The 15,352-nt window shown below is 39.1% G+C and overlaps 1 protein-coding gene and 1 non-coding gene across 2 annotated transcripts; one reads left to right on the plus strand and one right to left on the minus strand.

The window, feature by feature from the left end:
- Nucleotides 1–13,504: 13,504 nt before the first annotated feature.
- LOC130978879 (small nucleolar RNA R71) lies at nucleotides 13,505–13,608 on the minus strand. Its single transcript, XR_009086487.1, has one exon. It is a non-coding gene; the product is annotated as a small nucleolar RNA R71 (small nucleolar RNA).
- Nucleotides 13,609–14,263: 655 nt separating this feature from the next.
- Nucleotides 14,264–14,737, plus strand: LOC130975288 (uncharacterized). Its single transcript, XM_057900104.1, has one exon. It carries the CDS (start codon nucleotides 14,264–14,266, stop codon nucleotides 14,735–14,737), a length of 474 nt encoding a protein of 157 aa, XP_057756087.1.
- The last annotated feature ends 615 nt before the right edge of the window (nucleotides 14,738–15,352 follow it).

The following is a 15,352-nucleotide window of genomic DNA, read 5'->3' on the forward strand; positions in this document are numbered from 1 at the left end:
GAAAAATTTCACTAATTTAAATTGAAAATTTTTATGTTAAAAATTTGTTTGAAGTTGTAATTGGAACATGGTTTTTGAGCCAAAGAACACACAACCTGTGAGATTTGAGCTTAATTACATGGTTACATTATTTAACCATAAATTTTTATTCTTGTGTGTTCACTTCTCTATGATTGCAATCTTTGCTTTGTTCCATTTTATATGTCCAATGTTTAATGTATTTACATGTTTGCATATGATTGAGGCCATTGTTTGATTCTAGCTCACTTATCCCAAAATTAACCTACCTTTTACATCATCCTTGTTAGCCCCCTTGAGCTTTTAAATCCCCTCTTGTTTTATAACCATATTACTAGCCTTAAGCAGAAAAACAAAATAAAAATCCCAAGTTGAATCCTTGGTTAGCTTAAGATAGATATTGTGTATAATTTAAGTGTGGGGAATTTTATGGGAACATGGTATGATATGAAAAATGTAGGGAATTAAATTGAATAAGTTATTTGAAAATTTGGGAAGCATGCTCATGTGAAATCAAAATAATTAAATTACCATGTGCATTGAAAAAAAAAATATTAAGTAATTAAATAAGGGGATACAAAAAAAAAAGAAGAAGAAAAATAATATTACCCCAAAATGCAAAATAAAAAGAATCAATGCACATGGGACAAAATTCAACAAAATAAGTTTGATACATGAGCATGTAATACAAAAAGTGGGAAAATTTGGGTAGCTAGGTAAAGCATTTTAAATTTTACAAAGTATGTATGTGTTAGGTGAGATCTTGGACTAATGATGCCAAGGCATCTTAGGCTAGTTTCACTAGCATTTTTCTTTTAGTTTTAGTTGTTTTATGCATTTTCTTGAGCTTAAAGTAACCAAGAATGGTTAAATGAACAACAAAGCAATGAACCATCCAAAACATTATGATTTTGATGCAAATTCATGAGTTTTTAGTTATATCACTTGAATGCTATGAATGGATGAATTCTCATGAAATTTTGCAAGACTTTGATGCAATTGTTTGGATGATTCCAGGGAAGAAGAGGCTAGGCAAGGAAGCAACAAAATCAATAAGGGAAGCTTGAATATCAAATGGGACGTTTAAGCTCCAGTTTAAGGTTAAACTGGAGCTTAAACGTCAAAATCATGAGAAGAAAGGAAATGCTGTAACTGGCGTTTAACCTCCAGTTTGACCTCAAACTGGAAGTTAAACGCCAATGAGAAAGAGCACTAAGGAGCATTCCACGTTTAACCTCCAGTTTGACCTCAAACTGGAGGTTAAACGCCAGAATGATGATTTGAACCAAGGGAGCATTCCACGTTTAACCTCTAGTTTAACCTCAAACTAGAGGTTAAACGTGTTCGACTTTCTTTTCTCACCAAGAAGCATTCCACGTTTAACCTCCAGTTTGACCTCAAACTGGAGGTTAAACGCCAGAAGTAAGAAAGGCACCAGGAGCATTTCCACGTTTAAGCTCCAGTTTAACCTTAAACTGGAGCTTAAACGCTGGCATATGGAACAGCTTGACCATGCATTCTTCAAACATAAATAACTTGAGCTACAAAACTCCAAATGAGGTTATTCAAAATGCATTGGAAAGAAGACATCTAGAGCTTTCCAAGCATATGGCATGCATGGTGGATACTAAAAATTGAGGGAGAAAACAGCCCCGTAATGTGCATAGAAGAGCATAGTACCAACATGCAATCAGCCAGCTGACCTCTTCACCTTCCATGGAGTATAACTCGAGTTGTAGAACTCCAAATGATGCGCTTCCAGTTTGCATTGGAAAGTAGACATCCAGAGCTTTCCAACGATGTATAATAGTCTATATTTGGCATCATATTGGCAAGGTTGACAAGAGAACAAAGTGACGACTCAAGAAAGGGAGGTTAAATGTGTTCTTCATTTCCAAGTTTAACCTCCAGTTTGACCTCAAACTGGAGGTTAAACGTGTTCGATCCTAATTGCCTCCAGGGGTTGCTTTCTTCATTTCCAAGTTTAACCTCCAGTTTAACCTTAAACTGGAGGTTAAACGTGCTCGCCAATGCACACCCCTGGGTTGCTTTCTTCCAATTCCACGTTTAGTTTTAGTTTGACCTTAAACTAAACTTAAACTTCAACTCAAACACCACCAATTGAAAAGGTTTCTGGGCCAATTATATTGAAGTTTAAGTTAGTAATTAAGCACAAATATTAACTTAAACTATTTATGGCATGAACCCAATTGAACATCATGGTTTATGGGATTGGGCCGGAAGAATTGATGATTCTGGAACTTCAAATTGTTGAGTCTTGTGTCATTACTTGTTTATCACTAAGTTTGCTCAATGATTGTTACAGAATTGGATCACAGCCTCATCAGGATTATGGACCATAAGCCTAAAGCAAAAGGAAATCAAGGAAAGGCCTCAAAGCCCAAGAAACACAACAGAAGCTCAATTTAGAAAGTGTATAAATAGGATAGAATTTAAGTTAGTTAGAACTTTTACATTCTGCAACTTTTCATTTTGCTAGTTTTGATACTTTGTAATTGAATTCAGAGCTATGACTCACTAAACCCCTTTCATTGGGTTAGGGAGCTCTGTTGTAATTCAATGAATCAATATAGTTTTATCTTCTTCTTCAATCTTTTCTCTTGAATTTTGTTAGAAAGCTTCTCGATCTAATTCCATTGGGTAATTGTCTTGGGAAAGAATTACCCATAATTGGAATCCTTCGGAACCTTGGGAAAGGAATGGAGGATTCATGCTAGAGAAGCTTTCTCACAGTGAATTGGATTGGGGTTTGGATGGATATTGTGACATGTAATCCTACCAAATTGTGGTCCATGAAACTGTGGTATAATCAGTGATCGAGCTTCATCTCTTCTTATGAACATTTAAACCAAGGGATTGGGAATTTGTTTGTTTTTAGAGAGAATTGGTGAGCCAAGGGATTGGGATCCAATCATATAAGATTGCCAAGCAAAATTCAATGAATGCATTGGTTGAGGAAGAGATAAAATGTTTTGATTCAGAGATCTCAATATCTCCTAACACCCAATGAACTCCCATCTCTGATCTACACTTTCTATTTACATTCTGCACTTTCAATTCATGCAATCACCCCAATTCCCTTTTAATTTCAGCAATTTAATTTCTCGCACTTTCATTCTTGCAATTTAAGATTCTGTCATTTCAATTCCTTGCAATTTACATTTCCCGCCACATTTACTTTATGCAATTCACATCCAAAAATTGATTCCGCTCAACTAAACAAACTTCTAATTCGAATTGCTCACTCAACCAATCCTTGTGGGATTCGACCTCACTCTATTGTGAGTTTTTACTTGACGACAATAACCGGTGCACTTGCCGGAAGGAATTTTGCCGTTCGTGCAATTTCCTAAAATCTTAGCATAACAAGTTTATGCGCATCAAGTTTATGGCGCCGTTGCCGGGGATTGGTTTTCGATTGACAATTCTCAATTTGGAAGTTAACTAGATTGAGCATTTTTCTTATTTTGATTAATTTAGTTCTAGTTTCTTGTTGAAATTCTAAATTTCTGCACTCTGTTACTTGTTTTTTCTTTCTTATGCCTTTCAATTCTAGCAACTAACTTACTGACCCACTAACTATTTGAATTAATTCCTCAACTGCTCTAACCATACTCTTCCATTAACCAAGAGATTCCACTTGTTTGTTGCTTGTGGTGTGTCTTGTATGACAGGTGAAGAGGAGAGGCATAAACTCCTCCATATACCAAACCAGAGAGGACCCTTCATAGACTTAGAAGGGAAGCAAGAGGGAAGAGAGTATTGAGAGAAGAAGAATCTGAAGGAGAATCTGAGGACAATTTTGAGGAAGCTCTAGATCTCAACATGGATAGAGAATTTCACAACAATGAGAGGGCTGATGGAAACAATGCCATTCCTGAGAGGAGGGTTCTTGGCTCATAAAAAACCCAACCTCTGGGAATTGTGGAAGCAGCATTCAGAAACCACCCATTCAGGCCAATATTTTGAACTCAAACCACAGTTAATATCACTGGTGGAGAACCATGTTCATTTGGTGGGAGTGCTAATGAAGATCCAAACCAACATCTCACCAAATTCCTGAGAATTTGCGACACTGTGAAGTCCATGGAGTCCAGGACGATGCCTATAAACTGCTCTTGTTCCCATTTTCACTTAGGGACAAGGCAGCTAAGTGGGGAATCATTCCCAAGGGACAGCTAACAACCTGGATGAGGTGGAGAGCAAGTTTCTGGCATGTTTCTACCCCCCACAAAAGGTCAATAGGCTTCGATCTGAGGTTCAAACTTTTAGACAACAAGATGGTGAGACGCTCTACGAGGCATGGGAGAGGTTCAAAGAATTGACAAGGAAATGTCCACCCAACATGTTCCCTGAATGGGTACAATTGCACATTTTCTATGATGGACTTTCTTATGAATCAAGGAAGGCTGTAGACCATTCATCAGGAGGTTCATTGAACAGGAAAAAGATTGTGGAAGAAGCCATTGAGGTGATTGAGACAGTGGCTGAGAATGAATACTACTATGCTTCAGAGAGACACAACACTAAGGGAGTCATGGAGCTGAACCATGTTGATACAATTTTAGCCCAAAACAAGGTGTTTGCCAAGCAACTAGCAGAGCTCACAAGGAAATTGGACACAAAGCAAGTGGCTGCAATACACACGCAAGATCAAGAGGAAGTAGGCATTGAAGGAGGTGATTGGGAAGAGGCCAACTATGTGGGAAACCAACAAAGGCAATCATATGATCCACATTCCAACACTTACAACCCAGGATGGAAAAACCACCCAAACTTTGGGTGGGAAAACCAGCAAACCCAACCACAAAACCACAAACCTTACAACCACAACCAACATAACAATTCCACATACCAAAACTCCAACCAAAGATCATACCAAGCCACACGAAACACTTACTCCCAACCACCATATCATGGCCAAAACAATCAACCTGCCCAATCTAATCCGAACCAACAATTTCAAGATCAATTAAACAGGATAGAAGGAATGCTTTCAACCATGAGTCAAGACATAACCGAATTGAAAGCCTTTAAGGAAGAAGTAAATTCCAACTTGCAAAACCAAGGAGCTGCCATCCAGAAGCTAGAAAATCAAATTCTGTATTTGTCTAAGCAAAACCCTGGGCCAAGCATTTCTCATGCTGCCAAGGCTATTGCAAGGGAAGAATGTAAGGCCATAACCCTCAGAAGTGGAAAGAAGCTAAAGGAGATCTCAAAGGAAACCACAGAGGATGAAGCAAAGGAAAATGTGAGAGACAAGGAACAGGGACAATCTTTGACACCGTGTTCAACAAAAGAAAAAGAAAAAGAGGTCCTGAAGCCTTATACACCCAAAGTACCATATCCTCAACGTTTGATGAAAATTGAAAAGGATGGCCAATTCTCCAGATTCTTGGAGATTTTCAAGAAGCTTCAAATCAACATTCCGTTTGCTGAGGCAATAGAGCAAATGCCACTCTATGCAAAATTCTTAAAAGAATTAATGACCAAGAAGAGAAGCTGGAGAAATGAGGAAACTATGTTGTTGACTGAAGAATGCAGTGCCATCATTCAACACAAATTGCCTCTGAAATTGAAGGATCCAGGCAGTTTCCAAATCCCATGTATCATAGGAGAAGTCATGGTGGAGAAGGCCTTGTGTGACTTAGGGGCAAGTATCAACTTGATGTCTCTAACAATGATGAGAAGAATGAAGATTGAGGAAGCTAAACCAACAAGAATGGCCCTCCAATTGGCAGATCGAACTTTTAAATTCCCTCATGGAATAGTTGAGGATTTGTTGGTGAAAGTGGGAGATTTTATATTCCCTGCCGATTTTGTAGTGTTGGATATGGAGGAAGAAGCCAAAGCTTCAATAATCCTGGGAAGACCCTTCCTGGCTACTGCTGGAGCCATCATAGATGTCAAAAAGGGTGAACTCACTCTTAGACTACATGATGAGAAATTGGTGTTTAATGTATTCAAGGCAATGAGCTATCCATCAGAATCACTTAAGGAATGCATGAGGGTGGATGTAGTGGACATTGCAGTACAAGAAACCTTTGAGGAAACAACAAAAGAAGTGGCAGAGGAGGAGTTCACCAAGGATATTGAAGTAAGTGACATCAAGGCTGCTGAAACAACCATGCCAAGCATGCCAGAGAGAGTGAAAGAAGAAAAGGAAGCACCAAAACCTGAGCTCAAAGCATTACCCCCTAATCTCAAGTATGCATACTTGGGTAGTGATGAGAGCTATCCTGTTATTATTAGCTCTGCCCTGAGCCAAGAACAGGAAGAAGAATTGATCAAGGTGCTACAAACCCATCAAGATGCCATTGGATGGACCCTAGCTGATTTGAAGGGGATAAGTTCATCCATATGCATGCATAAAATCTTGTTAGAAGAGGATGCTAGACCCTCCATTCAAGCTCAGAGAAGATTGAATCCCGCCATGAAAGAGGTGGTACAAAAGGAGGTCATGAAGTTATGGCAGGCAGGGGTAATCTACCCCATTTCGGATAGCCCGTGGGTTAGTCCCATTCATGTAGTTCCCAAGAAAGGTGGCATAACTGTGGTGCCAAATGAGAGGAACGAACTCATACCCACAAGAACTGTTACTGGGTGGAGGATGTGCATAGACTACAGGAAGCTCAATGAAGCCACCAGAAAAGATCATTTCCCACTTCCATTCATGGATCAGATGCTTGAAAGGCTTGCAGAACATGCTTACTATTGCTTCCTGGATGGATACTCAGGCTATAATCAGATAGTAGTTGATCCAAGAGATCAAGAGAAAACATCATTTGTTTGTCCATATGGAGTGTTTGCGTATAGACGCATGCCCTTTGGATTGTGCAATGCACCTGCAACTTTCCAAAGGTGCATGCTGTCCATCTTTTCGGACATGATCGAAAAGTATATTGAAGTTTTCATGGATGATTTTTCTGTGTTTGGAAATTCTTTTCCTAGCTGCCTACACCACCTTGCCTTGGTGCTTAAGAGATGCCAAGAGACCAACCTAGTATTAAACTGGGAAAAGTGTCATTTCATGGTCACAGAAGGAATAGTCCTTGGCCACAAAGTCTCCAATAGAGGCATTGAGGTGGACAGAGCTAAGGTGGAACTCATTGAAAAACTACCTCCACCAAGTAATGTCAAGGCAGTTAGGAGTTTTTTGGGACACGCTGGCTTTTACAGAAGGTTTATTAGAGACTTTTCTAAAATAGCCAAACCTTTGAGTAACTTGCTTGTCTCTGATACACCCTTTGTATTTGATGAAAATTGCATGCTAGCCTATGAACTTTTGAAGCAAAAACTTTCCTCTGCACCTATCATTGCCCCACCTGATTGGAACTTACCTTTTGAACTGATGTGTGATGCATCAGACCTTGCTATTGGGGCAGTGTTAGGACAAAGGAAAGACAATTTGGTACATGTGATTTATTATGCCAGTAAGGTCTTGAATGATAACCAAAGGAATTACACAACCACTGAAAAAGAGCTCATGGCAATAGTCTTTGCATTTGACAAATTTAGATCCTATCTCATTGGATCTAAAGTCATTGTTTTCACTGATCATTCAGCTTTAAAATACTTACTTGCTAAACAAGAATCCAAACCAAGACTTATTAGATGGGTTCTTTTGTTGCAGGAATTTGACATTGAAATCAAAGACAAGAAGGGTGTAGAGAACAAAGTGGCAGACCATTTATCAAGGATACCATGTGAAGAAGGAAGCACACAAAGCACACATATAAATGAGTGCTTCCCTGATGAACAACTCATGATAATCCACAAAGCACCCTGGTTTGCAGACATAGCAAACTTCAAGGCCACTGGGAGTTTGCCGTTGGAATTTAACAAGCATCAATGGAAGAAATTGATAAATGATGCCAAATACTTCATCTGGGACGAACCATACTTGTTCAAAAAATGTTCGGATGGCATACTCAGAAGATGCATATCAGAGGAAGAAGGAAGGGAAGTCTTATGGGACTGCCATGGTTCCACTTATGGAGGACATTTTGCAGGAGAAAGAACAGCAGCTAAGGTGTTGCAGTGTGGATTTTATTGGCCCACTATCTTCAAAGATGCAAAGGAACTAGTGAAGCACTGCCATGAATGCCAGAAAGCGGGGAACCTACCAAGAAGAAATGAAATGCCACAACAATTCATTCTGGAACTTGAACTGTTTGATGTATGGGGAATAGATTTCATGGGACCCCTTCCCACCTCATACTCAAATAATTACATTCTTGTGGCAGTAGATTATGTCTCCAAATGGGTTGAAGCAATAGCAACTCCAACCAATGATAACAAGGTAGTCCTGAACTTCCTCAGAAAACAAATTTTTTGCCGTTTTGGGGTTCCAAGAGCAATCATCAGTGATGGAGGAAGCCACTTCTGCAACAAACCATTAGAGGCATTGCTTCTAAAATATGGAGTCAAACACAAGGTAGCCACACCATACCATCCACAGACAAGTGGGCAAGCTGAAATATCTAACAGGGAACTCAAAAGAATCCTAGAAAAGACTGTGGGAACTTCAAGGAAGGATTGGTCGATTAAGCTAGATGATGCCCTTTGGGCATATAGGACAGCTTTCAAAACACCAATTGGAATGTCTCCTTACCAACTAGTATATGGAAAGGCTTGCCATTTGCCACTGGAGTTGGAACACAAGGCATTCTGGGCGTTGAAACTCTTGAACTTGGATAGCAAAGCTGCTGGAGAAAGAAGGATGTTGCAAATTCAAGAGTTGGAAGAATTCAGAGCTGAAGCTTATGAGAATGCCAAAATTTACAAAGAAAGAGCAAAGAAGAAGCATGACAGCAACATAGCCCCAAGGAAATTTGAAGAGGGACAAAAAGTACTGCTCTACAATTCTAGGCTGAAGCTATTCCCAGGGAAGCTAAAATCAAGGTGGTCTGGGCCATTCCTTGTCACCAAGGTCTCCCAATATGGACAAGTAGAAATCATGGAAGAAAAGTCACAACGAACCTTCACTGTGAATGGTCAAAGACTCAAACATTACTTGGGAGATGTGGATGAAAAGGACAAGGTTAAATATCACCTCAACTGAGGAAGACAACCGTCAAGCTAGTGACGTTAAAGAAGCGCTTGTTGGGAGGCAACCCAACCTGAGGTAATACTCCTTTACTGTTTCTTTTATTTGTTTCGATAAAAAGGTGAAGTAGTTTCTGTGCATTGCAAGGAATTAAGTTTGGTGTTTCACACCAAACAATGAATTTGTGGATCAATAATTCAAAGGGGAATGTGTGACTCTAAGTTTGGTGTTCCACCATACAGATTAACTGAACACAACAACCTTTGAATTATATGAAAGGAACAACCATTCTAAGCAATCACAGAAATGCTTAAAATCCTTAGCAGCAACTTCATTCCAAAGAGAATTCAAGGATTCAAAGAGCAGAGGAGTAAGTAGGAGGCTAAGTTTGGTGTTCACACACCAACTTAAGACTCAGACACTTGCCCATATATAGTGAGCTAACCATTCAAGTGCTTGAGAAACAAGCAACTTCATCACTCTTTGCAGGAAGGGAAACAAGGATCTTAGAAAGAACATGATGCAACAACTAGTAGAAGAAGGAGAAATCAAATTGTTTCCTGGCAACAAAGAGAAAACAAGAAATTTCACAAGGTGGTGTTGTTCCTTGACTTTTCTTTAAAAGGCAAACAAAAGCATGCTTGTTCTGGTTTAAACTGAAATTGTTGAATCTTTCTGGAATGTGAAGTTTTTAGTATGTTTGTTTGTTTATTGCTTTGAATAAAGTAAATGCCTAGATGTGTGGATATAACTCACCTTCTTAAACAAATGCTTGCCATGCTTGTTCTGTTTCCAAAAATAAAAGAAAAGTTTGAACAAAAGTAACTTGGCTCAATTAGTGACAAATCAAGTAGAATTAAGTGGTGGTATGCATGCTTGATTGTTTAGTTAGCTCACTGGACATTGAATGTAGAATTATCATTTTTGTGTAGAAGTTGAATATTGTCTATGGATCTTGATGAATAAATGTCCTTGGCCATGAAAAAGAAAGAAAAAGAAGAAGAAAAGCCACTGAAAAAGAGCAACCAAAAAGCAAAAGAATTAAGAAAATAAAGCTAGGCACCAATGGTTTGAACTTTTGAGACATATGCCTGTGGTGTTTATGTACTAGGATCTGCTTGGATGAATAGGTTCTATGGAGTGTTTCAACACTTGGTAACTTGGGTTAACTAACCCGGATTATCAACCAAAAGTCCATTATCAAGAGCAACCTAGCTACAAACATTTAGTTACACAAAGAGGTGCTGGGCACCAATGTCTCAAAAAGAAATGTGAACTAAAATGCCTGTAGTGGATATGTGTAATGCACTGATAAGAAAAAGAAAATGCCAAAGGCTTGTGCAACACATGACACAGAGCAAACAAGGAGCAAAGAGCTCTAAGAAAAAGAAAAACAAAGAAAAGAAAAAGTGCCAAGGACATAAGAATAACAAGAGGCCATAGCAGTGTTTGATGGATGCAATGAAAAAGTGATAATCCTAACTGATAAGTATGAAAAAGTGATGCTGCAACTTTCTGCATAAAACCCCTCTGATGAACTTCAAATGCTTGCTAATATAGCCAATGTAATTACTTTCTGTTTCATACTTTCTTCTCAAATATCTCAGGACTTGCTTAGGGACAAGCAAGTATTAAGTTTGGTGTTGTGATGCCAAGGCATCTTAGGCTAGTTTCACTAGCATTTTTCTTTTAGTTTTAGTTGTTTTATGCATTTTCTTGAGCTTAAAGTAACCAAGAATGGTTAAATGAACAACAAAGCAATGAACCATCCAAAACATTATGATTTTGATGCAAATTCATGAGTTTTTAGTTATATCACTTGAATGCTATGAATGGATGAATTCTCATGAAATTTTGCAAGACTTTGATGCAATTGTTTGGATGATTCCAGGGAAGAAGAGGCTAGGCAAGGAAGCAACAAAATCAATAAGGGAAGCTTGAATATCAAATGGGACGTTTAAGCTCCAGTTTAAGGTTAAACTGGAGCTTAAACGTCAAAATCATGAGAAGAAAGGAAATGCTGTAACTGGCGTTTAACCTCCAGTTTGACCTCAAACTGGAGGTTAAACGCCAGAAGTAAGAAAGGCACCAGGAGCATTTCCACGTTTAAGCTCCAGTTTAACCTTAAATTGGAGCTTAAACGCTGGCATATGGAACAGCTTGACCATGCATTCTTCAAACATAAATAACTTGAGCTACAAAACTCCAAATGAGGTTATTCAAAATGCATTGGAAAGAAGACATCTAGAGCTTTCCAAGCATATATGGCATGCATGGTGGATACTAAAAATTGAGGGAGAAAACAGCCCCGTAATGTGCATAGAAGAGCATAGTACCAACATGCAATCAGGCCAGCTGACCTCTTCACCTTCCATGGAGTATAACTCGAGTTGTAGAACTCCAAATGATGCGCTTCCAGTTGCATTGGAAAGTAGACATCCAGAGCTTTCCAACGATGTATAATAGTCTATATTTGGCATCAAATTGGCAAGGTTGACAAGAGAACAAAGTGACGACTCAAGAAAGGGAGGTTAAATGTGTTCTTCATTTCCAAGTTTAACCTCCAGTTTGACCTCAAACTAGAGGTTAAACGTGTTCGATCCTAATTGCCTCCAGGGGTTGCTTTCTTCATTTCCAAGTTTAACCACCAGTTTAACCTTAAACTGGAGGTTAAACATGCTCGCCAATGCACACCCCTGGGTTGCTTTCTTCCAATTCCACGTTTAAGTTTTAGTTTGACCTTAAACTAAAACTTAAACTTCAACTCAAACACCACCAATTGAAAAGGTTTCTGGGCCAATTATATTGAAGTTTAAGTTAGCAATTAAGCACAAATATTGACTTAAACTATTTATGGCATGAAACCCAATTGAACATCATGGTTTATGGGATTGGGCCGGAAGAATTGATGAGTCTGGAACTTCAAATTGTTGAGTCTTGTGTCATTACTTGTTTATCACTAAGTTTGCTCAATGATTGTTACAGAATTGGATCACAGCCTCATCAGGATTATGGACCATAAGCCTAAAGCAAAAGGAAATCAAGGAAAGGCCTCAAAGCCCAAGAAACACAACAGAAGCTCAATTTAGAAAGTGTATAAATAGGATAGAATTTAAGTTAGTTAGGAACTTTTACATTCTGCAACTTTTCATTTTGCTAGTTTTGATACTTTGTAATTGAATTCAGAGCTATGACTCACTAAACCCCTTTCATTGGGTTAGGGAGCTCTGTTGTAATTCAATGAATCAATAATAGTTTTATCTTCTTCTTCAATCTTTTCTCTTGAATTTTGTTAGAAAGCTTCTCGATCTAATTCCATTGGGTAATTGTCTTGGGAAAGAAATTACCCATAATTGGAATCCTTCGGAACCTTGGGAAAGGAATGGAGGATTCATGCTAGAGAAGCTTTCTCACAGTGAATTGGATTGGGGTTTGGATGGATATTGTGACATGTAATCCTACCAAATTGTGGTTCATGAAACTGTGTGGTATAATCAGTAATCGAGCATCATCTCTTCTTATGAACATTTAAACCAAGGGATTGGGAATTTGTTTATTTTTAGAGAGAATTGGTGAGCCAAGGGATTGGGATCCAATCATATAAGATTGCCAAGCAAAATTCAATGAATGCATTGGTTGAGGAAGAGATAAAAATGTTTTGATTCGGAGATCTCAATATCTCCTAATACCCAATGAACTACCCATCTCTGATCTACCCATTTCTATTTACATTCTGCAATTTAATTCATGCAATCACCCCCATCCCTTTTTAATTTCAGCACTTTAACTTCTCGCTCTTTAATTCATGCAATTTTACATTCCGCAATTCTCATCTAAATCTTGATTCCGCTCAACTAGAACATACTTCTAATCCGAATTGCTCACTCAACCAATCCTTGTGGGATTCGACCTCACTCTATTGTGAGTTTTTACTTGACGATAACCGGTGCACTTGCCGGAAGGAAATTTGCCGATCGTGCAATTTCCTAAATCGTAGCATAACAAGTTTATGCACGCATCAAGTTTATGGCGCCGTTGCCGGGGATTGGTTTTCGATTGACAATTCTCCAATTGGAAGTTAACCACAATTGTGGTAGCAGCATTCAGAAACCACCCATTCAGGCCAACAATTTTGAACTCAAACCACAATTAATATCACTGGTGGAGAACCATTGTTCATTTGCTGGGAGTGCTAATGAAGATCCAAACCAACATCTCACCAAATTCCTGAGAATTTGCGACACTGTGAAGTCCAATGCAGTCCAGGACGATGCCTATAAACTGCTCTTGTTCCCATTTTCACTTAGGGACAAGGCAGCTAAGTGGCTGGAATCATTCCCAAGGGACAGCCTAACAACCTGGGATGAGGTGGAGAGCAAGTTTCTGGCACGTTTCTACCCCCCACAAAAGGTCAATAGGCTTCGATCTGAGGTTCAAACTTTTAGACAACAAGATGGTGAGACTCTCTACGAGGCATGGGAGAGGTTCAAAGAATTGACAAGGAAATGTCCACCCAACATGTTCCCTGAATGGGTACAATTGCACATTTTCTATGATGGACTTTCTTATGAATCAAGGAAGGCTGTAGACCATTCATCAGGAGGTTCATTGAACAGGAAAAAGACTGTGGAAGAAGCCATTGAGGTGATTGAGACAGTGGCTGAGAATGAATACTACTATGCTTCAGAGAGACACAACACTAAGGGAGTCATGGAGCTGAACCATGTTGATACAATTTTAGCCCAAAACAAGGTGTTTGCCAAGCAACTAGCAGAGCTCCCAAGGAAATTGGACACAAAGCAAGTGGCTGCAATACACACACAAGATCAAGAGGAAGTAAGCATTGAAGGAGGTGATTGGGAAGAGGCCAACTATGTGGGAAACCAACAAAGGCAATCATATGATCCACATTCCAACACTTACAACCCAGGATGGAAAAACCACCCAAACTTTAGGTGGGAAAACCAGCAAACCCAACCACAAAACCACAAACCTTACAACCACAACCAACATAACAATTCCACATACCAAAACTCCAACCAAAGATCATACCAAGCCACACAAAACACTTACTCCCAACCACCATATCATGGCCAAAACAATCAACCTGCCCAATCTAATCCGAACCAACAATTTCAAGATCAATTAAACAAGATAGAAGGAATGCTTTCTACCATGAGTCAAGACATAACCAAATTGAAAGCCTTTAAGGAAGAAGTAAATTCCAACTTGCAAAACCAAGGAGCTGCCATCCAGAAGCTAGAAAATCAAATTCTGTATTTGTCTAAGCAAAACCCTGGGCCAAGCATTTCTCATGCTGCCAAAGCTATTGCAAGGGAAGAATGTAAGGCCATAACCCTCAGAAGTGGAAAGAAGCTAAAGGAGATCTCAAAGGAAACCACAGAGGATGAAGCAAAGGAAAATGTGAGAGACAAGGAACAGGGACAATCTTTGACACCGTGTTCAACAAAAGAAAAAGAAAAAGAGGTCCTGAAGCCTTATACACCCAAAGTACCATATCCTCAACGTTTGATGAAAATTGAAAAGGATGGCCAATTCTCCAGATTCTTGGAGATTTTCAAGAAGCTTCAAATCAACATTCCGTTTGCTGAGGCAATAGAGCAAATGTCACTCTATGCAAATTCTTAAAAGAATTAATGACCAAGAAGAGAAGCTGGAGAAATGAGGAAACTGTGTTGTTGACTGAAGAATGCAGTGCCATCATTCAACACAAATTGCCTCTGAAATTGAAGGATCCAGGCAGTTTCCAAATCCCCTGTATCATAGGAGAAGTCATGGTGGAGAAGGCCTTGTGTGACTTAGGGGCAAGTATCAACTTGATGTCTCTAACAATGATGAGAAGAATGAAGATTGAGGAAGCTAAACCAACAAGAATGGCCCTCCAATTGGCAGATCGAACTTTTAAATTCCCTCATGGAATAGTTGAGGATTTGTTGGTGAAAGTGGGAGATTTTATATTCCCTGCCGATTTTGTAGTGTTGGATATGGAGGAAGAAGCCAAAGCTTCAATAATCCTGGAAAGACCCTTCCTGGCTACTGCTGGAGCCATTATAGATGTCCAAAAGGGTGAACTCACTCTTAGACTACATGATGAGAAATTGGTGTTTAATGTATTCAAGGCAATGAGCTATCCATCAGAATCACTTAAGGAATGCATGAGGGTGGATGTAGTGGACATTGCAGTACAAGAAACCTTTGAGGAAACAACAAAAGAAGTGGCAGAGGAGGAGTTCACCAAGGATA

Source organism: Arachis stenosperma, chromosome 4 (genome assembly GCF_014773155.1).
Source record: "Arachis stenosperma cultivar V10309 chromosome 4, arast.V10309.gnm1.PFL2, whole genome shotgun sequence".
NCBI classification, from domain to species: domain Eukaryota; kingdom Viridiplantae; phylum Streptophyta; class Magnoliopsida; order Fabales; family Fabaceae; genus Arachis; species Arachis stenosperma.

Bases quoted from the DNA above. Each gene is read 5' to 3' on its own strand.
- LOC130975288 (XM_057900104.1), top strand. From the start codon at position 14,264: ATGAGTCAAGACATAACCAAATTGAAAGCCTTTAAGGAAGAAGTAAAT.